Below are 25,614 nucleotides of genomic sequence, written 5' to 3'. Positions count from 1 at the left end.
ATTTCGGTTTTATTGAAAACATTATTTTAAGAGTTTTAATAGATTTACCGTCTGTAAATTAACCAAATATTGTGAAACATGCAATAGGGGCCGTACATAAACTACGTAAGTGATTGTAGTGGGATTTTTTTTTAATTTCTCACGCGCCATACAATATATGTTTAATATTCATATAAAAATTCTTGTCATGAGGAGACTTGGGTAGAACATATCCGAAAATTGTCTTACGTAATCAAAGTACAACCCCTTATCACCATTCATTCATTTCATAGCCAACTATGGATGGAAAGAAGCACTGCTGACATCTACGGCTTTCAGCCGAGCAAAGCGTTTGCCATCGTTGCTAGCGAACGCCAGGCGGCGTTCTGGCTGGAAGCTTTTTCTCACATTGCTCAACTGTCATACACAGATCTCACACATACTACTACGTCGGTGCACAGTGGGTAAAGACGGTTCAAAACTGTGCTGCCATCGCGGCCGAATCCAAAAACCATTCGCCGATTGTACATAAATATCGTAGAAAAAGTAAACTTAACCTTAATCCTAGGGGCGAATGACACACGTCTTAACATAAGTCTGAAACAAAAGTCATATGACGAGATTCAAATCTCTTTTTCTTCTTTCTGCGTGTCGACGCAACCTCGTCGTGGATCGTTCTTTGTTTTGTTTTTGGCCTCTCTCTCTCTCTCTGAACACTTTAATCTCTGAATGTAAAGATGGAATCGATGAAGAACACCGCCCCGTTGATGATGGCCAGCGCACCCTTGGAGATGGCCAGTCGGCGCCGTTCGGTCTTGAAGCCGCTTTCCCAGGCCTGCAGGACCAGCACGCCGGACGCGATGAACATGGCGCATCCCAGCAGGCTGAAGAACAGGTCGATCTTCTTGTTGATCGGATTGCCCAGGAGATGACCTGCGATTAGAAGAGGGCGTGGATTATGGACAATGATTTGAGGGGCTTATAGGATGGCTTACCGGCGAAGAGACCAATCAGGATGATGGAGTACCCGACGAAGGTTCCGGCCACGAGCAGAACGGTCATCTCATCGGTCTCGCCCAAGCTTTTGTAGTGCAACACCACGCAGCTGATGGTGAGTGCCTGGAATGGAAAGAAGATGGTAGAATGAAATGGATGAAGCGTTTCGCAGTTGAATAGTTTGTATGGAACTATGTACTATTCAAACACCAGTCAAGTCAAGCAATTGTGGTCCCTCAAAGACATTGGCTAACCAGAAAAAACAACGACGTAAATTCTTAGTCATTAAAATACTTAGTTTTGTTTTCCAAAGTATTGTTTCCAAAACACACGATCACGATTGAAATCAGGGCAATAATACGATCATCCAAGGTCGCCCTTGGTTCGTTTCCATAGTACCTAGCAAACGCTCGGCACACTTTGCTGACGAATCGGCGCATGGATGACATCAGCTCTGCGTGCATGCATCATTTCGTGCGATTTATAAATATCGCAGTAGGCGTTTTAGGGACACCACCGCTGACTGTGTTGTATGATGCCTACTATTTACTAGATAGCGTCTCTAGTTTTCGATGAGTAAAACTTCTCAATCGTAAATTTTAATGCATTTCGAATTCCAACGTGGATGCTTCCCGTTGCGACTCGTCAACATCATCATCACCGCTGAAGTTTCGAGCGCTGGGTGCGATTGATGCCGCCCCGAGAAACGTGTTGTGGCGTATGGTAAACATTACGGCAGATGTTGGCTGCTCGCGCAGCTTCAGTACTAGTGACTACAAATCGCGCAAATATTTCCGCCCAGTGTAGAGTAATGCGGGGCAAATGGGTTCGCAACTAACTTCTCTCAAAAGATATCTATTGAACCGAAAGCATTTAAGCTCCGGCCTCCGGGGCCTTCCTTAGCCGAGTGGTTAGAATCCGCGGTTTCAAAGCAAAGCCATGCTGAAGGTGTCTGGGTTTGATTCCCGGTCGGTCCAGGATCTTTCCATAATGGACATTTCCTTGACTTCCCTGGGCATAAAGTACCTGCCACATGATATACGAATGCGAAAATGGCAACTTTGACAAAGGAAGCTCTCAGTTAATAACTGTGGAAGTGCTCATTGAACACTAAGCTGAGAAGCAGGCTCTGTCCCAGTGTTTTTTCAAATTAAATCTATATAGGGTTATGTGCTAGTATCCATCGTATTAAGCATTGATCAGTGAGAACTGCAATTTTCCCAGTATTGCAGTGAATGATGCTGATACAAACCGATGCCAAACAATTCTTTCTCAAAACGGCTTTAGCATTGTACAATAACATTTTGATAAATCTTGATATCTCTTTGGAAACAATGCAAAAAAAAAAATGCATCTTACCGAATTCTCAATCCGTCGTATCGTTTTCAACTCCGTCGTTTCAGTTTCCTGATTCGTCTCACAACTTACGGTTCACTGTGATGTATTGAGTGGTTAAAACACAACATATCAACGCTATAAAAAATGTTTTACTAGAACACATAGATCTACGAGCATCTCCATCCATTCCTTCAGCATGATGGAATATACTAATTTCCTTTAAAATTAATTATTCATCATCAAAATTCAGCTCAAACATATGAACACAATTCCTTTTGACCGTACAATTATGGCATTTGCTCACAGTACAGCGTAAACAACACAATCAAAGGAACCGTATTTTTACGTCGAGCTTCGCGCACACATTGATGCGCACAAGCTATTTTTTCTCAGTACGACGGATTGAACTTTGTTTACATTCTCAATTATACGCGGCGGTTGAGGAAATTTCGTAAAATTTGATGGTTTATTGAAGTTTGACGGCGTGTGATTGGAATGAAATCCTTCAGTGAAGAAGTACGAAGGTTTTCCAAAGTGAAAATAAGTGCCCGGCGAAGTAAGTCACCCACGGGGGCGGGAAGAAACTTGTGTTGGAAAGTGGTGTGGCTCAGTCGATCGTTAAGCATTTCTCTCAAATCGTGTTCGTCCATGCGATTTCGGTGAAAAAGTGCAAAGTGGATAATTGAACTGAAATTATTTACCGAAATACAGTAGTTTTATTACATTTTTGGTGTACGAGTGTACAAACCATAAAAGCTTTAAAAACTTAATTTCACTTGGAAAATGAATCTATGTTGCAGGTAAGTTGGAATACCCGCCGTAGTGGAACATTTAAAGTTTGATACGACGAATAGTAGCGCTTACGACGAAGTAGAACGAAACCCTAGTTTAATGAATTGAATCAACTAGATCAGTGCTTCCCAAACTTTTTCAACTTTCGTCCCCTTGAGGCCAATATTAATCTGGAATCGCCCCCCTGATATGTGATTCAAATATTTCAATAAGGACAAAAAATGTCTTCGACTCGCATATCCAAAGAACCATAATGCAATAACTATTATGTACATTTACAAACATTTTATTAAATATCGGTAACCTGGGATGTAAATTATAATATCGATTTTAAAAATATCTTGCGTACATTACAGGCTACCGATTTAGTTGGTAAAAGTTTGGTCCAGTTTCAACCTAACAAATGTAATGTATTCATAGGCGCCTTATGACGTAGTTGGGGGCGAAGTTCTCCAAAACTGAACCAAATGCAATGTTTTCCAAGCAAACGCATTTATTTTTGCATGAATATGTCATATTTGGGTGAACTGTAATGATTCTGTTAGCAATTGTTCGTTTTTAAAAGATCTCACCCCGTGAATTGTGATTTATCTGCTATTTCAAAAATTACTGGAATAATTTTCAGAAATTGTGAGTAATAAATGACTGGCGTTTCCAACGCTTTTCTTTATCCAATCCAAAAACCCAGAAAAATATATGAAAATCCAGATTTTTTTTTCAACTCATTTATCAATTTAATTTATCAAAAGGGTGTATTTATAACACCAAGGAAAACTCTAATTTTTCGAACGTTCTTCAAATCTATTTATAAATACAGTTTTTTTTTTTTGTCTTTGGCATCGCTGGAACGCGATTTTTGTAGGCTAAATTTTCCAAAAGTTGTTTTTAAAATGATTAAAGACATCACAAATGGTACTGTAGATTTTTTTTGTAAAAAGCTGGATGCCAGAAATATTAACTGCCAAACCTTAAAGTTCACATACAAAAAAAGATCCTTATGTATATTGGGCATCTGCAAAATCTCGTGAAAATCTCAAATGCTGACCATTCTTAAAACTCACATGCTCAATGAATAACACAAATATTTTGTGTTTGACAATCATGTAATGCTACCATGCTGTACCATGATTAGAGATATAACGATCTAACGTAAAATAGTCCTGGAAATATTTAAGTATGGTTTGATTAACCTTCAGATGTGTGTCCTCCAAAGGTTATGAATAATTATTTTCAAATGCTCCCATGTTAGGTTTTTCGCCCCCTTTCTGGATTTTTCGTCCCCCAAATTCTGTTTTACGAATTTTCGCCCCCTTGAGCCTGAAAATCGCCCCCAGGGGGGCGAATTCGCCCACTTTGGGAATCACTGAACTAGATGCAGAGGAGAACAGTTTTCAAATATTAAATCGAAACGACTTAAAAAAACAACTATGTTTTCAGCTAATCTACTACTGTGGCATACAGTGTTGCCAGGGTTCCTTTCTTTTATGCTAAAAAAAGTCTCACTGCTAACGTTTGCCCCATTTTACTCTAAGTATAAAATTGCGGGCAGAATCTCGTCACTATCTTGTGCGACCATTAATCGCTCAGACCAGAGTGTTATTAGTTCAGGAATGGTGAAAGATGAGATCATAGTCCCTGGGATCGGACGAGTGAGCTCCACTTCCTACTGTTCCTGAGGAAGCGAGGAGTGGCGGGAGGTTTCTGTTGGTCGGTTGTTGCTATCATCATTCTGTGCTGACAAACACCGGAGCGACTGTGTATGGCAAATAATGACTTCATTTTTGCGCGTTGAGTTGTGCATGCCGATATGAATATTAACACAACTAATGATTGCATTGCTGGGACGTGCAGTCAGCCGATGAAGATACTATCGGATGCCTTGACCTGGGCTTGTTAATTAAACGAAGCAGATCTTCGTAGTGCACTTGAAGCGGAAAGCAGCGAAAGTGATCTTGAATACTTTGAGCTTGATAATCAGTTTTAATTAACTATAAAGAATATTTGACATCAAGCTGGCTTTTCTTGCAACTGAATCCAGTGGCATTGTGAAGTCAATCCACATTTCTCCCTCGTACAAAATATCTATAAGATTTGTAGGGTTAGGATAGCCCAGATAGCCGTAGCGGTAAACGCGCAGCTATTCAGCAAGACCAAGCTGAGGGTCGTGGGTTCGAATCCCACCGGTCGAGGATCTTTTCGGGTTGGAAATTTTCTCGACTTCCCAGGGCATAGAGTATCTTCGTACCTGCCACACGATATACGCATGCAAAAATGGTCATTGGCACAGTAAGCTCTCAGTTAATAACTGTGGAAGTGCTCTCAAGAACACTAAGCTGAGAAGCAGGCTCTGTCCCAGTGGGGACGTAATGCCAGAAAGAAGAAGAAGAAGAAGGGTTAGGAATCACCAGGTCTTAATAGCAACACGATTTTTGCGTTTGTGAGCTTAAAGCTAAAAATAAATTTTATTTCAGCTAATTCATTTAGTAATCAAAGAACGAACTTACATATTTGGTGTACCAAACTGAAATTAAGGATAGGTCGTATGTACAATCTTCTCTAAAGGATGTTATAAAGAATAAGCGATTGCCTATTGCCTAAAATATCATCAATTTTTCACCTATGGACTAATTCTAGCGAAACATTTGAAAAAGATCTACCAGTAAAACGTAAAAAGTTTAGAACATCGCGTTTGAAGATTCTACACCATATTCGTACACAGCATCAGCGTGGTGCTTCTGGCGATGTTCAACCAGTGCTGGGACTGGTAATAGTAGTAGGCTTGAATTTCGCGAAAATCACGAGGCTTTCCCAGTACAGTAGTTCTAAATCTTGAATCTCATCAAGTAGCCTATGTTGGGTGCATGAATTTTCTAAATCGTTAGTGTCATTGAAGGCTCTAAATGCGGGAAATGCAGCGGGAAATAGAACATTTTTCTACAGTAATTTTGGGTTGCCCTTAGCAACGGGTGTTTTGCAATTTTCAAGGCTCTTTGCCTACAGCAGCGATAGGCGTGAGTTTCACTGGGTTCGCTGACTGCGATTGGCTTTGTTTGGCTACTGTAGAATGAATTTCAGATATTTTCCCAACCCTGTGTTCAACCACAGATAACAGATGTTCATGTTAGAACAAAAATCTTCTGTAAACTTGTGTAAACATTCAAACTAAAACACGTTGAAAACACTAGCGCCGCCACACAACGTATTGCTGCAATCAGTGGTGAATATAAGTACCTTGAAATGTTTCATATTCACCACATACATCGCCATGGGAACTAAGCGATAACAGCGCCACCACAATTTTGCTACTTGTGTTGCCACTTAAAATCACCATTAATTGACTTACACAGTTTTCCAATCGGACTTAAACATCTGTTATCTGTGGTTCAACCGTGTGACGACCGGAAGGTTTATTTTATTTCAAACCCGAAACCACTTTTTTCAAGTTTTACGTTTAATTGCAATCAGGATAGTCCGTTGTGTGGCCCATAATATTTTAAATATCAAAATACAACGGTTTGTGAAAGCGGGTTAATTAAATATTAGGTACAATGGCCACACTATCATGGGTCACCCACTATTGGATCAATTCCATTTGAATCACATGTGAAAGAGAGTGACTATTAATCGTGTGGCAGTGTACATGTAATAAATACACACTTAATTTAGAATGCCGAATCTCGGCTAATTTCATCCGAGATCCAGCCGAGTAGTCGGCAAATCAATTTCATAAATCTCAGCAAAAAACAGCCGAGCATCAGTAAATCGTGCTTCGTTGCTAAGCAACCGGACAATTTGTTAGCTGAGTCTCGGTTAAAATCGGGAAACCGAGATTCGCACAGCCGAGCTTGTGAAAAAAATCGCAGTGTGTATCACGTGATGTTGATAATTCTATCATCCTATTCTACAATATCATCCGACCCCGTGGAAAAGTCATAGGAAAATATTTTTTCCTGCTGACCTTTTCCGAATTATTCCTAGTTGGTAATATTTGTTTATATTATATTGGGCGAGTGTTATATTTTTTTTCCAAATTTTTGACAGTTAACATCACTGATTGCAGCACCCCGATAAGTTTAGCATCACCCTCAAACTATTATACTTATGACGCAATATCTCGGAATCATTACTTTCCACAAAGTTGCGGTCTTCAGCCTTCAGTGTTCAGAAGCCTTATGGCGTTCATAAGGTGAAACTCTTAAGGGGGCAGGATCCGTCATTGATTTCGGAATTTTCAAAAGCAGTTTTTTTATTCAAAATCGAGACTATTTACAGGAAAATGTGTTCACTGTATTCTGTTCCCCTACCGAAACACAGTGAACACATTTTTATCAAATAATTTTTAGTTAGGAACAAAAAAACTGCTTTTCAAGTTTCGATGATGACGATGATTACGATGACGGAGCGTTGATCGTTAATGAGCAATTTTACCACGACGTGGCGCTAGTGTGCATGTAATTTGGTCATATTTTAGAAGGCTTAAGCTCATGATAGCAATTTGAAGCAGCACTACTGTTTGGTTATCAATTTTGTCGTTACGAGGCACTAGTGTACATGAAAATTTACTCATATTTTGAAAGGCTCTACGTGGGGTGTGCGACCTCGAACATTTTGTTCATTAAACACAATAGTTTCTTCGAGTGTTAACCGTTGTTTGTTTGTTTGCCAATCTTGCAGGAAACCATTTTCAAAGTGCAGCTTTAAAACACTTTACACCAAACTTCACCAAACTTGTTGATTTTCAATTCGCACCCCAGGGCTCTAGTGCCCATAAAAGCATAAGCGTTCTAACTCCTTTTTTATCGCTATATTCATATTTGAATATATACTTTATTACGCATAGAAAAATTAACACACTTTGTTTGAAAATGTTGTCGAAAAATATGGACTTGGTGCAGTCCCATATTAAAAAATAAATGCAAGACAGTCTCTATATGAACTTTTTATAAGGTTTATATTTTTTGCAGATCAATATGAGCAAATTGAGTTATCTGTGCCGTCTTGCTATGTGCAGCAGAAATGTATTAGAAAATTAGGTACATTTGTATGAGATGATAAACTTCAAACTTTGAACGCTAATTTCTCAATGCCTACTTTTACCATATGCGACTATTATGGGTAGTCTTGCTGATATTCAAAAAAAGTTGTTCAAAAGTTTGAAAGCAATTTTAAACAGCACTGTTTGGTTAGCAATTTTGCCAATACGTGGCGCTAGCGTGCATGAAAATTTGGCCATATAATAGAAGGCTCCAGCTCATAATCCTGTCTACCTAGAAAATTCGTGTCTTCAGCAAAATTGTTCAGAAGTTTGAAAGCAATTTGAGGCAGCAATATTTGATTAGCTATTGCATTGATTGCAGCTACTTGGCGCTAGTGTACATGTAAATTGGTCATATTTTAGGTTCTAACTCATGATGCTGACCAGAATCTTGAAAGCAATTTGAGAGATCACTGTTTGGTTTGCAATTTTGCCACTACAAGCCACTATTGTGTATGAAAAGTTGGTTAGATTCTACCAGGCTCTAGATGACGATAATGACCACCTAGAACGTTCGTGTCTTAACCAAAGATTTTCAGAAGCTTGAAAGCAATGTGAAGTAGCTTCCTATGGTAAGCAGTTTTGTATGTAAGTGTAATGTACCGTTTTGATTCATAATACAAACACTTAAGGACTTAGTGAAGTATAATTCAGCATAACGCATACAAAATAAATCATTTTGTTTGATTTCTTTGCGTTATCGAGTGTCTGAAGCCCTTAACTTTCGAATGATGGGTAATGAATACGTTTCCGCAACTTGAATAATTTTTAATAAATCGCACTGTGTTGCCTTTTCATGATTCTTATTCCGGACGCTTCCTCACTTTTGCCTCATATTCCTGCCACTTTAATTCTACTTTCGGACAGCTCATTGAAATCATTAACAGAAAAGTGAAATCATCAATTGAAGTCATCAAGCCACTAAACAGGCGTCAAAGGCAGATGGACATTTTAAGTTTGCATAGATTTTTATGGAAAAAAGCTTATTACAACAAGCCTCGAAAGTGAAAACTTTTGAACGGCAAAAATTGAAACATTTGTGAAATGTTTCCCTAGCAAATTTTAGTGTCCGGAATTTGAAACTGTCCGTAATATGATTCAAAACGGTATTTTATTTTAATAGATACTAGCTCATGATCCCAAACACTTAAAAAGTTCTTATCATCAGCCTAATTTGTATAGAACGCTAAAATCTATTAGAAGCAGTACACTGCAATGCGTACTTCTTCCGATACGAAGCGATAGTGTGCATCTGATATTAAGAAATTTTGAGCATTTTTAGCTCTTGATCATAATCACCCCGAATGTTTGCGATTTCGTGATATTAAAACTTCACCGTGACAATGACCACGAATTAAATTTACCGATTTTGAACACGGTAAGCCTAAAAAAGGCCCACAGAAACATTACGATTAACAAGATTTGGGACTGACCCATATGTATGTGGTCCCAATTCAGTTATATTGAGTAATTAATAATTAATTAAACTTAATCTCACCGGGATTCCTCTAATCCTTTCAGTCCTTTCCAGTAATCCTTTCAGTCTTTTCCAGTAATACTTTTCTTCCTGGATTTCAGTAATCCTAATTTTTATGGTATTTCAAATAAATGTTTTAAAATTGTCTGGTACTCTAGTACCAGACGGGTAGATCACCTTTTCAAGGTGCGTTACGGGGTAAGATCTACCTATAAGCTAGGGTCGAAAGAGTATAGACAAGTAACAAGCCACTAAGACTCACCTATTTGTCCTTGATGATGATAAAAAACATTATCCCAAAATTTGAAGTGATTTGGAAGAAATTTGGTTGTGCATACGTAATTTGAAGTTTATGTGGAAATTACTATGGAAAATCCCAACCTTTTGTGTTCAGTCCTCTATCTCGTCGTCATAATATTGTATGGAAAAGTGAACAAACTCTACTCATGTGAAATCCTTTCAGCTACAACTTTGCCGAAGACCACACGGATCTTTTAGACAGATAGATGTCGACGGGTCACTTGGTGGTTTCCTCGCTTTTGGTAGTATCATCAATTTCTGTCGCTTCCATACATTCGAGAAGATTCCTTGATCTATGCAGCGTTGCATCGAGGTTCTGAACATGTCCGGATCCGCATTGATTGTCGTTTTTAGAGTAACATCCGGCATACCGTCGGGTCATGGTGCCTTATTTAACGCGAATGAATTCATGACTTCTGCCAGCTCTTCGTTCGTCATCCTCGCCACTTTTTCTCCTTCATCTGCCGCATACAGTGCTGGGGCCATGGGCTTGTGGGATGATGCGGAAAGAGTACATCGATTATCGATCGCAGCAACTCGGGAGACTTATCTGGGGGTGCTATGGCACCTTTGGTCTTAGCCATCTCCACTCTGTAGGGGTCAACCAACGGACTCGAGTTGGCACTTTGGCATGGACCAATGCACGAGTTCACTAATTTGACGTTTGAGCGGTGCCGAATTCACTCGTTGCCATGGTCACGTTAATAACACGGCACCGCTCAAACGTCAAATAGTGAACTCGTGCATCGGTCCATTGACTATCAAAGCATACATTAAAAAGAGATAGGCTATCAAGGCATGCCCATTTTCGACTCTTGATTTTCTTTTTGAGGGCTAACTTTGCCTCTCTGAATGCTGCTCCGCTCATCTCTTTGTGCTTCTGTGCATGCTCGTTGCAATCTTCGTCTAGCCCGAAGGCAGACCGCTCGAAGATTTGTAATTGAGGATTTCTTAGAGCATACTGCGCTGAATCCGGAGAGTTCTGAAGATTCCAGAGAGAGGAGGATCTTATACAGAATCAGACGCGAATTATGAACTAATTCCGGAGATGAATTTGAACAGTATCAAGAGAGGTTTCCAAAGAGAATTCGGCAAGGATTGTGAACATAATGTGTACAGGATTCTGAGTAGAATCCGGAGAGTAAACTAATTCGAAGAGGGTTCTTTACAGAATCCGGAGAGTTTTCTAAACAGAATTCAGTAAGGATACAGAACAGGGATCAAGGGAGGATGTAGAATACATTCCCGATAGGATTCTTAAAACACAGAGAGGATTCTGAACAGAATCCCGAGAGGATTCATATAGAACCCAGGAAGGATTCTTAACAAAATCCTGATAGGATTCTGCACCGAATATGAAGAAGATTCTGAAGATTCCGGAGAGGAGAAAATTCTGAACAGATTCCGGAGAGATTTATGAACTGCATCCGTAGAGAATGTTGAACGAATTTTGTAGAACATTCTGAACATTCTGGAGAGAATTCGGAACAAAATCTGATGAGAATTCTGAATAGAATCCAGTGAGAATTCTGTACAGAATCTGGAAAGGAATAGAATATGGAATGTAGAATAGAAATTTGAATTAGATCATTTTGAATAGAATTCAGAAGGTATTTTGAACAGAATTCTGAGAGGAATCCAAAATGAAAGGATTCTCAACAGATTTCTGAGAGGCTTCTAAATAGATCATCGAGAGGATTTAAATAGAACCCAGGAAAGATTTTGAACAGAATTCAATTAGAACTGTGAACAGAATACTGAAAAGATTTACAAAAAAAAAGTCAGAAAATATGGTGAATAATATCCAGAGATGGCTTGGAAGACAAATTAAACTCGTAAGCTTCATCGGTACACTAAAACACATAGCATGGCCTCCAGTGTTATGTTATGGCTATTGCTTTCCCTTTTCAGTCATTTCAATTTAAATTTTGTCCTGCTATTTAAACGTTTAGGAATAAAATGCAATATATCACGGTTCTGTTTTTGTCTACTGAAAATTGTTAACCATTTCTATACAAAACCAGAACATGCTTGATGCCCATAACTAGAAAGCATCTGAGCGATTTGCATTCTACTAATCAATTAATTCGAACCTTTGAGGGAGACACAGATACTACACACGAAATGTGAGACTACGTTTTTTTTTAAACTGCAGAGTAACTTCAACTTGCCAATCAAGGCAGACTTGACGAAAATCGCAAGTTTTCTTTTGTTGTGTACATTTCGTGGCAGCAGAATCTTGGCTCACTATGACGTACACAAATTTAGTATTGGTTTCTTCCTCCCAGATTCGAACCTACTTGGATTTCAATGGCTTCTTGATGATAAATCTAAGTCTTGAGCTCACAAATTTAAGCTGATCCGCTATGAATCGAAGCAATTCACCTATAGAACTCCCAAATGGAATCTATAGACTATACCATATAGAATCTTCATCGCACGCTGTTTCAAACGCCGCTTGTACTTCAAGGCAAACAACAATGGGTTGGATCCCGATCAGAAGAAAATAGCTAGTCTATAACAATCGCATATCAAACTATGCTGTAAGGGCTTGATATGTTTTTATTTGTTGTTATTTCAACAAGTATAAAGACGTGATAAATATCATAGTAAGCTATCATAACTTATTTAGCTATTGATAAGCTACTCCATTTGAATTTTCTTGATAAAATATTATTGAGAGTGAACTGCCGTTCTACGCATATTTGTCTCGCAGCCCATAAGGTTTACATAGAACATGAGACAAGTAGGCGTAGAACGGCAGTGAAGATTCTGATATAATTTACAAAGTATGAATCGGTTTTGAATTCCATCGCAATAACATTGTTTGCTGTTAATTTGTTATTCAATGACTACCACTCAATAAGTTATTGACATCTTGAAAACGCTTAACGTCGTTTTCTTTTGCATTCAGTATTAAAATACTCCATTTTGTTATTGTGCAGGTGTTATTTCTGAAATGTTTGGTGTTTTGCCTCTTATTATCACCATGTAAAGAGCATACCATAGTATGCTGGTACGCTCGGGATGGATGACTAATAAACTGCGGTGTAGGTTGCTTGCTTCCGACCGCGGCACGCCAATGTTTGTCATCTCGCTGAGTGGCCTTCAGACTTCACGAAGGAAGAGAACTGGCAATAAAACTTGTGTGGGGATGCTGGCAACGGCGACGAAGACCCCGACTTTAACGGAAGCAACAGAAATAAGGATGACGTAGTCCTGTCATACGCGAAGCCAATGCTTCCTTTAACCCTCTAATGCCGAACCTCGTCTTTAGACGGGGTATGTATCTTTTGGAATAATGTGTATGTTTTCGTAGCTTGGAAAACAAATTGATTTTATTTTTTGCTAAGACCTTGGACCATAACACGCATTAAGGGAAGCATTTTATGATTTTGAAGAACTTGTTTTTATTTTTGAAAAATGATTGAAAATTTTAACGTTTTAAATTACAAAATGACTGGGACATATTTTATGTGTAATTAAAAAATTTGTACATTTTACGTTTTTCCACAATCAAATTTTAAAGTTAGAAATCTTTTTTTTTCCGTTGGCTACACGGAAAATGAAATTTGTTGCAGCAAAAATTGAAACATTGAAATATTTAGAGTACCATAAAAACTCAAATTCTTATTATTGTCGAAAATAAATTATCTGAAGAATGAGGATTCTTATAAACAAAAATTATAAAAAATCTAAAACCAAAATTCATGTTTGAAAACAAAACATTGCCAAAAAGGGTTTTTTTCCATCCTTAAGAGGTTTTTAACCGAACGCAGATTCATCTCTGATTGCCGAAAATATGCTTGGATCGATTTAAGATGGCGAGAAATGATATTTAGATCGAAAATAAACCTTTGGATATTAGAGGGTTAACCACCGGTTACTATGATCGTTTTCATTCTGCCCGATGCGGGAGGATGTTTTGTCTTGATGCTGCGATTTGGGGCGATGGTTTTCTTGGTAGGGAGAAGGAAAATATTTTGGCGTCTTGGTGACGCGACGATGCTTGTCTACTTTACGAGGATAGACACGTTTGACGACGTAGAATGAGGGGAAAATGCGTATAAAATAATTCTGAGACATAGGCAAACCCTACTATTCAGCTTAGTTTTCTGAAAACACTTCATCTCCGAATTCTGTTCAAAATTAATGCAGAATTCTCGCGTAACTTTTAAAAAGAACCTATCTTAAATCAAGATGCTCTCTTTGTTTACTGTCTCGTTGCGTTGCGTTGCGTGGTAACGGTGTATTTCGTACATTGTATACTAAAAACTGTCAAGTTAGTTACTTCTTTAATACTCTTGTATCCAATTGTTAATGACAAACTACTTTCTAGATGAAATAACTATCCAATTGGAAGTCAGAGATAAAAAGACATGACAATTTCAATTGCCAGTCAGCGACTCACCAATGCCCTTATAGACGCCTTTGTTTACTATATCGTTAATCAATAACTATGTCTGATTAACCTCTTCTATTGAGATTTTGTATGAAACGCTAGCACATTATCTTTCGATTTATAGTGAAAAAAATTCCCAAAAGTTTTAATATTACACTGTTATAAACGAAAGATTTATCATTATCAAAATTCATTTTAGAATCCTCTCTGGATTAATTTAAAAACTCTGGATTCATTTCATAATTCTCTCAGTATTTTGTTCATAATTCTTGTTTAGCATCTGTCTCCCTACCCGTCTGTACCCATCGCATGGTTCCATTATCTTCCTAAAATTGACAAGAACAATCGTTTTTGCTGGCAATATAGATCATCTAGATTATTATCAGTTTTCGAAAAAAAAAAGCTATCTATCAAACACAAACATCCGACACGCGAATGCAGTTGGATGGAGATAGCAGCATGGTTGGCTGCGACTAACCGCAGGAGAACACATTAATTCAACAAGGTGTGTCGAATTGCCACAATGTAAACGTATGGTTTGGAGCAGATAAGCGACAAAGGCCAACACTTAACTCATCGGCAGCGGGTTCCAATCGGGAGTCTTTGCTAACAGGCGTTAAATACACGACGCGTATGGATTTCACAGAGTGCAGAGACATACAGATGTAGCAATTAAGAAAGCATCTCTTGTTCTTATTACGACGATTCGAAACTGTAGCCAAAATAGACATAGCGCGGAACGCTCATCTATTGAGAAAGACCATGCTGAGAGTGGCGAATTCAATCTCTTCCCGTACTTGGATATATATGGGCTCAAAATTTTCTCGACTTCACAAGGAATAGTTGGCCTTCGTACTAGACACGCGATTGACAAACTCCAAAAATGGTCAATTGGCGAAGAAAGCTACCAATTACTATCTTCGGAAGTGCTAATTGAACACAGAACTGAGAAACAAGCTCTGTCCCAATTGGGAAGTATCCCAATTGGGGTCGAAGATAACGTAGATCGATGATGGCACGCATTCGCCAGTGTTTGGCATGAAGACTTGATTGTGAAATTAAAACCCCTTAATTTTCAAACATATATTGTAAGAATAATCCAAAGCTATCTGTTGAATCATTCACTTCAGGTTAATTATCAGAATTCCAAGTCTAATAGACTTCCTGTAAGAGCTGGTGTTCCCCTCGGCAGCATTTCCGGACCATTATAATACAATTGGGTCACATTTGACTTACCTGAGTTACCTCAGGGATGTCAAAAGTCTTTGTTTGCGGATGACACAGGCCTCTCCGCCAAAGGACGAAGCCTGCGTATCATCTGTAGTCGATTGCAAAAAAAATTGGATATTTTTTCTTCATACTTGCAAAAATGGAAGATTTCTCCTAATGCTTCCAAAACTCAACTTATAATATTCCCACATAAACCAAAAGTTCTTTATTTGAAACCTTCAAGTAGACATGTTGTTACTATGAGAGGGGTTCCAATACATTAGTCAGATGAAGTTAAGTATCTAGGGCTCACGCTAGATAAACATTTCACATTGAGGGCATTCCAGCCGTATGTAAAAAATATGTTAAATGTCTGTATCCACTTATCAACAGAAAATCGAAACTTTTTCTTAAGAACAAGCTTTTGATCTTCAAACAAGTTTTCAGTCCTGCTATGTTGTATGCTGTACCCATATGGACTAGCTGTTGTAATTCCAGGAAGAAAGCTCTGTAGAGGACTCAGAATAACATTTAAAAAATGATTCTGAAGCTCCCTCCCTGATACAGTACTAATGAGTTACATAGAATATCAAATAATCCAAATTATTAATAATATTAGATAAAAATCGTTACAATCTTCTATTGCCACGATTAATGCATTATATATTAGGCTTAGTTAGATTAAGTAAATTCAAAGCTTTTCTTTCTCTCTTATAAGCAGGTAAAAACAACTCGCCTGTATAAAACTTCCAAAATGCTACGGCAAATGAAATATAATATGTTGTTAACAAACTGTTAATAAATGCTTAATTTAGTGTTACCAAATTAGGATGATAGTGTTGTCTAATAATACAGAACACCTAGATATAAGAAATGAATCTAATGTCTCGAATGATACTAATAAAGAATTAAGAAAAAACACTTCCACTTCCAAGGTAGCTGTGGGTAAATTCTGAAGTTTCTCCGGTTTTCTAGTAGCAACGGCTCTCTCATTTACATTCCTTCCTTTCCCCGAATAACAATATTTCGGCGCACAGATCTACTCGTATGTTCATTTTGCCCCTAATATTTAAAAGCTAGACAACACGTTCGCTTCATAAGCTGATGGGATGAGTTTGATTCACAGCCTCCTCCACAAAAAATTCTACGTAAGTCCGCTTGAAAAGTAAACGAACTTCACCCGTCCAACACTATCGCCTTCTGAAAGCGAATTAACAACAGAAGAGGATCTCTGAGGGAACATGCACTAATGACCCCGAATAACACGACGATCGACAAACGGCAAGGAATGATGGACTTCATTTTGGACGGTAGTAGAGTGTAAGAGGCAACGTCGGGTCAGATCCACAAATAGATTCATTCGCATCGCATCAAAAGTAGATAGGCATACGGACTATGTAAGAACAACTGTCAACTTGAATTCGCTCTGGTGATGTCCAAGCTGGATGGACCAATGCATGAGTTAACTCGTTGACGTTTGAGCGGTGCCGTGTTATTTATGTGACCTTGGAAACGAATGAATATGGCACAGCTCGAAGATCAAATTCGTGAACTCGTGCAACGGTTCATAAGTTAAGCAAATGGAGGATGAAAAAAAATGAAACGAGCTCACCAGTTGGTAATCCATCATGATCAGTGAATCAAATTGTGATCAAAGCAGACGAAAAACTAACAACAAAGCAGGCGCGCTTACAATCGTTTGTCCCAACTTCTGTGGATTATCACACATTATCACAATCAAAAAAATCATGACAATCACAGGGGGGAACATTGTTGCAACCTTTTCAACTCGTGATTAATAAGTTATTTTGAACATAAAATCGAATTTGTTTCATGGATGTTGTTCGACAATGTAGCGATGTTTACCCACACGGAGAAAATTCTGGAAAATTGCGACAAAAAGCCTAGAAAATCGCTTGGTACACAGTGAGCGATCATTGTCATATTTTGTTCAAGTGGTGATAAACTGTTATTGCGCAATATAATTGTTGCAACCAAAATAGGAGAGGATCAAGGAGAGGATAATGTCTTTGCTGCTGCGTGTTGGTTGACAATTGATTTACTGATCATGATACTTGCACAACGTGAACCAGACACGATTGATCCTTGGGCTTTCCGAAGCACTGCCCAGTAAAAACAAAAACGAAACCAAAAAAGACTGCTCGGCGTCTCGAAAATAAACCGTCTTGCTTAGACTTTCCGAAGCACTGCCACAATTTTTTGGTACTGGCTCATTAATCCGAAGGCTGAAGTTCGTTAGGGCAAAGTACGTCAGGCCGTATGGATTATTAGGCTGAACGGGCTGAACAGGGCATTAGTACGAATAAGTTAAAAAAGTAGGTAGAAATTTTGCTTCGAAAACACTTTTTTAAAATGACCAATCAGATGAGGGTTTTAGTTTAAGCCTTGCTCAATTAAGAAACTGACGCCAGTTTAAGGATGTGAGAAGTAAATATATGTACCAATAATCACTGTAACGATCCAATACGATCAACGATCAACTGACGGATCATACATTTCGTGATCAATCAAGATAGTGATGTTGCACAGAGAACCACTCAGATGAAGCTTGTTTTTTCCACCATCTTCAATGTACAATCGCACTACCCTTATATTTCTAGAATCTAGATTCAGAGGTTAGAAGAAGTATCCTTGTAAGAATTCCTGAAACATTTTTTCTGGAATCTCTGAAAAAATTTCTTCAGCAAACTAGAGATGGGAGACTTACTCACGAATCATTCAAAAGAGTCGACTCTCGAAAATGAGTGAACGAATCAAGGCTCTTTTCAAAAGAGTAACGATTTACCTTGTACCGCCATTATTTGAAGTTGAGCGTATAAATTTACTAGGAATAATATTCTGGCGTTAGACCTTCCATAGCCAAGTATAAAATACATGTTTAAATAGTAGCTGTATATAATATGTTCTCATTCAAATACTTTCATATTTTCCGATCCTTATGCGAAATGTTTTTGTTTTAATGGTCACTGAATCGATCAATCGAATCACTTTTGCGAGTGAGTCACCTACGATTCGCTTTCAAAATTAGATCACCCATCTCTATAGCAAACCCACCCTGAATGATTTCTTGAAGAAGTTGGTGATGAAATCCCTGTAAAAACTATGTGGGAAATGTTATGGAATTTTTTTGTTAAGATATTCTTGAAAAAAAGCTAGGAAGAAATTTGCAAAAACTTTGTATGCAAACTTCTGAAGTATTCCATGCAGGAAGAATGTGTGCTAGGAAACTTTGAAGGAATGCTGGGTAGAATTCAAGAAATAATACTTGCATGAATTTCGATGATGGGCCTTCTTTAGCCGAGTGGTCCGCGGCCACGAAGCAAAGCCATGCTGAAGGTGTGTGGGTTCGATTCCCGGTCGGTCCAGGATCTTTCCGTAATGGCGGTTTGCTTGACTTCCCTGAGCATAGAGTATCATCGTACCTGCCGATATACGAATGCGAAGATGGCAACTTTGGCAAAGAAAGCTGTCTGTTAATAACTGTGGAAGTGCTCATTGAACACTAAGCTGAGAAGCAGGCTCTGTCCCAGTGAGGACTTAATGCGAAGAAGAAGAAGAAAAAGTATTTCGATGATAATCAATGCAACAATTCATCAAACATTCTTGCGGAAATCATGGAAGGGTTTTAATAAATTCTTGCAAGAATATTTAACTGGATTTTCCCCCTGTAGAGAATTCACTAGAGATGTTCTTTGAGAATACTTAAAAAAATCGATGAGCTCCTTTGAGGAATCCACTCAGGGAAGTTCGATGAAACCCCTCAAGAAATTTAAAATGAACCTGAAAAAATGTAACAAGAATGTTTGGATAATTTCCTTCAAGGTTACCAGGAAGAATATTTGAAGAAATTCCTGAAGAAACTTGTAGAGAATTTCTAGAACATACCTAAGAGCAATTCTTAATGGGATTGCAGGAGAATATTTTAGAAGTATTCATCAAATTGCGCATGGAAAAATATATTAAAGAATTTCTAGATAATCCCGGGACAATAATCATTGGAGAAATTACTCCAGGAATGCTCGGTTTGATTCTTGAATAAATCTCCGAAGATATTCCAAAAGAAATCACTGCCATGAACCCTTAAAAACCCACTTGGAGGAATTGTCGAAGAGCTTGGAGAAACTTTCAGAAGAGTAAGTTCAAAAATTTAACACCGTTATTCAATACCTACACACCAAAAAATCTTAGAATTACACGTAACGTAATTTTAGCTTAAATCATGCAAAAGCCATTTCTCATGTATTATTCAGTGATAAAACCTACAAACACATCTATTATATCCAACATTGCCAGCCAAATCCTAAATATTGAACACGAAAAGTCTTCTCTTAAAGAACGTTGCATGCAAAACAGTTCGGTTTACATGATTTCCACGCTGAAAATTCAATCATAAATAATGCACATCAAATGACAAGCCGGCGATTCATCCATGTGCATTATATATGACAGAATATTCAGCGTAGAATCATGTAAACCGAGCATTCTTGTTTGCAATTTCACTTTCTAGATGCAAGAAAGCATGCAATATTGGCGAATGTTGGATAGAAGTTCATGAAATGTTTCAGTTTCACTCAAGATTGCAAGCATTTTCGAATGCAATGAGATAGTTTACATTATGTATCGTTGAATATTCAGTTACATGATTATCATAAAAGTTTGTGTCGCGTGAATTTAAGATTTTTTTTTGCTGTGTGTTGGGTTACACAAAATAATACGTTTCTCTCTATATTAGGAATCGCTGATTTCCTAATACAAGTGACGTATCATATATGGCCGGTTATAGTTATTTGACAATTTTAGCATGATTTCTGAGCCCAAAAAATATTGTTTTGGATAAGAGCCTAAAACACCAATCAATGATATGGAGCACAGAAAACATATATTAAATCTCCATTCTGCGGTACAGGTTTTTTTTATAGAAACATATTTCACAATTCCACATTTATTTTTATATCACTTGTTTAATCGTAAAACTTTCAATTTGCGACAAAATTACCAAAAACAAATTTGAAACACCAGCCTTAATTCACAAAAAAAATATTGTTTCGATCATTTCCATGCATGGAGAATGTAGGAGACGTCGTATGAGAATTTAGTTCGAAAACGCCGTGAAAAAGGCCATTGTCCGGCTTTCAAAGCATCCGGCAATTAGAAGAGCACGGTACAAGATCTATCGTTAGGAATATTAAATGATTATCTGAAAAATGATAGAATTTGTACATGTGGAAAAATATGTTGAAAATTGGAGGAAAAAATAGTAAAGTTATAAGTCCTTGCAGGAATTTCTGCAGACATCCTTAAGAGAAACTAATGATAAATGCAGAAATAAATTTCTAGAAAACTTATGGCAGAATTGCTGCAGAAAATCGCAAGATGAATTCTGAAACTTCCAATTCGATAGACACATTTCTGGAAAGAAGCCAATATGAAACAATCACTAGAGGAATCATTGACATGATTCTTGAATTAATCTTTGGAGAAATTACTACAGAAATTTCTAAAGAAATTACTGGAGAAACGCATGACGATTTTGTTTTCAATGTTTTTCGGATTGCTGAAATAATTCATGAATTTAGAAATGTTGGACGAATTCGGGGGAAAGATTTAAAGGAATTCTAGAAAATATTTTATAAAAAAAGTAAAAGATGGATTCATCAAAATTCCTGAAGAAATTACTTTAAAGACCTGTAAAGGAACTCAAGAAGAAACCACTGGAAAACGCCACAAAAACCTCAGAGAAATCCATGAAACGAATTCATGGGAAAAAGTTGGTGGACATCCAGGTCAATTTATTTTCAAAATTTAAAGTAGAATTCTTGAAGACATCTTGGAATACTTGAACAACATCGGTGAGGAATGAATATCTTCAGAAGTGCTAATAGAACACAGAACTGAGAAACAGGCTCTGTCCCAATTGGGAAATACCTATCGCTTGATCGAAGATAACGTAGATCGATGATGGCACGCATTCGACAGTGCTTGGCATGAAGACTTATTGTAAAATTAAAGAACTTCAAATTTCCAACATAAATCGTTAGAATAATCCAAAGTTATCTTTCAAACCGTACACTTCATGTTAATTATCAGAACTCCAAGTCTGAAAGACTTCCTGTAAGAGCTGGCGTTCCTCAAGGCAGCATTTTGGGACCAATATTATACAATATGTCCACATCTGACTTACCTCAGGGATTTTAAAAATCTTTGCTTGCGGATGACACAGACCTCTCCGCCAAAGGACGAAGCCAGCGTGTCGTCTGTAGTAGATTGCAAAAAAGTTTGGACATATTTTCTTTATACTTGCAAAAATAGAAGATGTCTCCTTATGCTTCCAAAACTCAATTAATAATAATCCCACATATACCAAAAGCCCTTTATTTGAAACCTTCAAGTTGTCATGTTGTCACGATGAGAGGGGTTCCAATCAATTGGTCAGATGAAGTTAAGTATCTAGGGCTCATGCTAGATAAGAATTTATCTTTCAAAAATCACATTGAGGGCATTCAAGCCAAATGTAACAAACATGTAAAATGTCTCTATCTCCTTATTAATAAAAATCGAAACTTTTTCTTAAGAACAAGCTTTCGATCTTTAAACACATTTTCAGGCCAGCCATGTTGTATGCTGTACCAATATGGACTAGCTTTTGTAATACCAGGAATGATTACTATGAATTACGAATGATTCTCGATGAAACCTGCGAACGAACAATCCTGTAGGAATTCATTAAAGAATATTTTAGCATTATTTGTTTCCAAAGAAATGATTTACAAAACATTTAGATATGTATTATATATACACTGATTAATTGTATAAACTTTATTTCATTTTAATTCTCCTTTGAAATTGAACTTAAACCTTTTCTTAGTTTTAAATAAGCAAGGTGGTGCAAAAATCTACGAGCCAGAAAAGAGCCTTTTCGTATATCAGAACGATATTTTGTTATTCCTATATTTGCTATGATTTTTATCAGTTTAGCATGTCGTACTTATACAAAAATTGAAATTTTACTGGGGATTACTAAAAAGTAATACCATTATTAGAAACGAATGCCCCTTCTGGGTAAAGTCTCTCTAAACAAAAAAAAAATACCATTTGATGGGTTTGAAATAAGCATTCACTTAATGTGACCATTATGCTTATAGCTATATTCGCCGGTGTTTAAACCCGGCAATATCACAAACCGAAATCAGTTCAAAGACTTCTTAGAAATGTTCCAATCACAATCTTATCTGAAAGTAAATCCTCACATCGTTCACGGATCGATTAAACTCGACACACCTCTACCTGTCTGTGGTGGCTTATCATCGCCACCACCGGCAATCATGCGGCTAGATACCGACCATTAACAGACTGCCCTGTGCGATAACCGAAATGGCACAACTGGGTTCCCCAACGCCCATTAGCCATCCCTGGAGTACTAACCAGCTCGAGGAATTTCAGCATCGACAATCGACTGACGGCCATTGTTTCTGTTTGGTTTTTCGTAGGTTCTTCACAGGAACTTGTTCTTATTCACAAACGCAAAATAATTGCGGTTTTGACTCAAAAGCACCACCAAAGAGGTTAACTGTCACACACACACGTCGATGGGGACACTGATCGGGGGGACGATAATCGGAATCGAATCGAGTGAGGTAGGTTTTGAACACACAGCAAAAATGTAAGAGCACTGAACGAGACGACGGTTGGCGCGAAACTAAACTCGATGAATGGCGCGATGTGGCTTCTTAATGCGCATTGGCCGATGACGACGAACGAACAACTGAAACCGACAATAATGGCGATGCACGATGAACGATGAGCAAAGACGAGGACGACGACGCGACGCTGGATTGAATCGCGTCCCAACAACAAAGTGCAACAGATTGCCACTTTGATGCCGGTCCCTACTTCTGTTTGTGATGCTAAATGGTAAAATCCATCACGTTGATGCTATAAGGGTGAGGATTCGACCCAGAATGTACAGTGATCGGCTGATTTACTTGCTACTAGTTTTTTTTTTCGTATGATAAAGCTTCAATGTTGGTTCAGAGACATTGCATGACTTGTTATCCAAGCTATTTCTGGAGAATTTAAAGCACGTAAAAGATCTGCGGGCCCATCTGGGGGCCCACATAACCGTCGCACTGATAGACAACTTCAAAAAGTGAGGCTACATCAATCGCATCACGTACCGAGCTGAATCCTGATCATGTAGCTTTTAAACCCTCCCATTAACGAAACTCTTCCTGAGAAAATCATGGAGATGCAAAGGTGATCTCGGTCTCTGGTGACAATATACGTTACATTATTGACTTCGCAGCACCAAACTGGAGTTCGCCGGTAGGACTTCCGAAGCGAAGTTTTGAACGAACTAACTGTTATTGCTCTGCCTGTTTTTGAAAACAGTCCGACATCACGTCGACGGGAGAAGTTTCACCACAACGGAGGATTTGTCAGTTCGAGGGCGCCAAAATCCTTCCGATTGAAAATGTGTTGGCGGTCCTTAAGGTGCAACTGTTTGCTTTCCATAGATAATAATCATTTTTTTAGATTTGGGGATATGAATCCCGTTCTACCGGACAGAGATGAACTTAAAATGTATCAACATGCCTGTTGTTAGCAAGCATATGATCCGATAGATCACTGAATGACCGATATGATGTAAAACAGAAATATTTTCTTTTCAACGATAGTTTAAATATAGATTGTTCATGGATGCCACGATGAGTTTATCGTGTGTTACCTTAAGCTCGTTGATATAGAAGAGGAAATTGAGCGAAGTTCTCTTTCTGAATTTTATCGGGATGAACAATAACATTCCTTCCTTTCATCGATGCCCGTAAGGGGCTGTCCATTAATTACGAAAGACAATTTTCGAATTTTTATTCAACGGCCTCTAAGGACGTTGCCGGCACTGTTATTGACATTACTAACTACATTACTTCTCAGCTTAGTGTTCAATGAGTACTTCCACAGTTATTAACAGCGAGCTTTCTTTGCCATAGTTGCCATTTTTGCATTCGTATTTCGTGTGGCAGATACTGTATGCCCATGGAAGTCAAGGAAATTTCCATTACGAAAAGATCCTGGACCGACCGAGAATCGAACAGCCACCTTCAGCATGGCTAAGCTTTGTAGCCGCGGACTCTAACAAGTAGGATAAGGAAGCTTCCAATTCCAGGCATAACATTTCTTGAAAAGAAAAAAAATAGATGAACGTTTTGTGAGATATTTTGTTTGAAGTAAGGCATCTAAAACTTCAAATATCTCTAAAATGAAAACTTTGATTATACAAGAATTGTTTAGGCGTCATACCCACCACACCGGCACCAATTTTTTTTCCGCATTTCGTCACCTTTTAGAGATTTTTCGAGCAAAGACATTAGGTTTCAAGAAATATAAGCAATCCTTTTAAAATATCGGATAACAATTTCGAGATATTCTTTTGTAGGGTATCTCGGTGTAATATGTCCCAACGGGGAAATACGCCCAACTTCATTTTCACGGGATTGAGGATTCTTTTACTCGTATATATGATTACATATCGTGAATATCCACTCAGAAGTAGCCCAAGATTACGCGCAGCAGTTGAAAGTGGCCATACCAACGGAAGAGCAGCTTGGCGCCGCCACTCTTGAAGATGGTTGGAGGCACATACGATCCACCATAGGTAGCACCGCAACAGCAGCACTACACACCAAATGTTCAATGCTGTTAACCAGCAAATTTTTGCTGATTTTTTTTTGTGGTGTAAATTCCAGAGGTCTGACACGACTGTCATCCTGCATATATTTCGGCTCTTCCTCACATCGTTTTTGGTACCCACTTTTTGGTCGGTTTGCCTTAACGTGCTCCTGATTTTCGAGTATACGGCTCATGTGCTGCTAATGCTAGTTTCTGGCAATTAAATATATTGCGTTGAATCGTCGTATTCGATGACGCTTTTTCTCTTTCCAACATTTTGTTGAAGTTTTACGCATCAGTGAGGTATCATTGATGTCTCCTATCTAAAAAATCATATGTTTTGTCAGTCCCAAAAAAATCATAACAAAGACATTGGACGCCATGTTGAATCAATGTTGG

The 25,614-nt window shown here is 38.1% G+C and overlaps 1 protein-coding gene across 1 annotated transcript; it reads right to left on the bottom strand.

The window, feature by feature from the left end:
* LOC5573532 lies at positions 1-23,291 on the bottom strand. The gene is made up of 3 exons (XM_001660873.2): positions 22,972-23,291; positions 975-1,098; positions 1-912 (listed from the first exon to the last, which is right to left on the bottom strand). Exons 1-3 carry the CDS (start codon positions 23,011-23,013, stop codon positions 698-700), a joined length of 381 nt encoding a protein of 126 aa, XP_001660923.1. The 5' UTR covers positions 23,014-23,291; the 3' UTR covers positions 1-697.
* Between the last annotated feature and the right edge of the window lie 2,323 nt (positions 23,292-25,614).

Source organism: Aedes aegypti, chromosome 1 (genome assembly GCF_002204515.2).
Source record: "Aedes aegypti strain LVP_AGWG chromosome 1, AaegL5.0 Primary Assembly, whole genome shotgun sequence".
NCBI lineage: Eukaryota > Metazoa > Arthropoda > Insecta > Diptera > Culicidae > Aedes > Aedes aegypti.
This window is presented reverse-complemented; position numbering and strand designations above follow the sequence as displayed.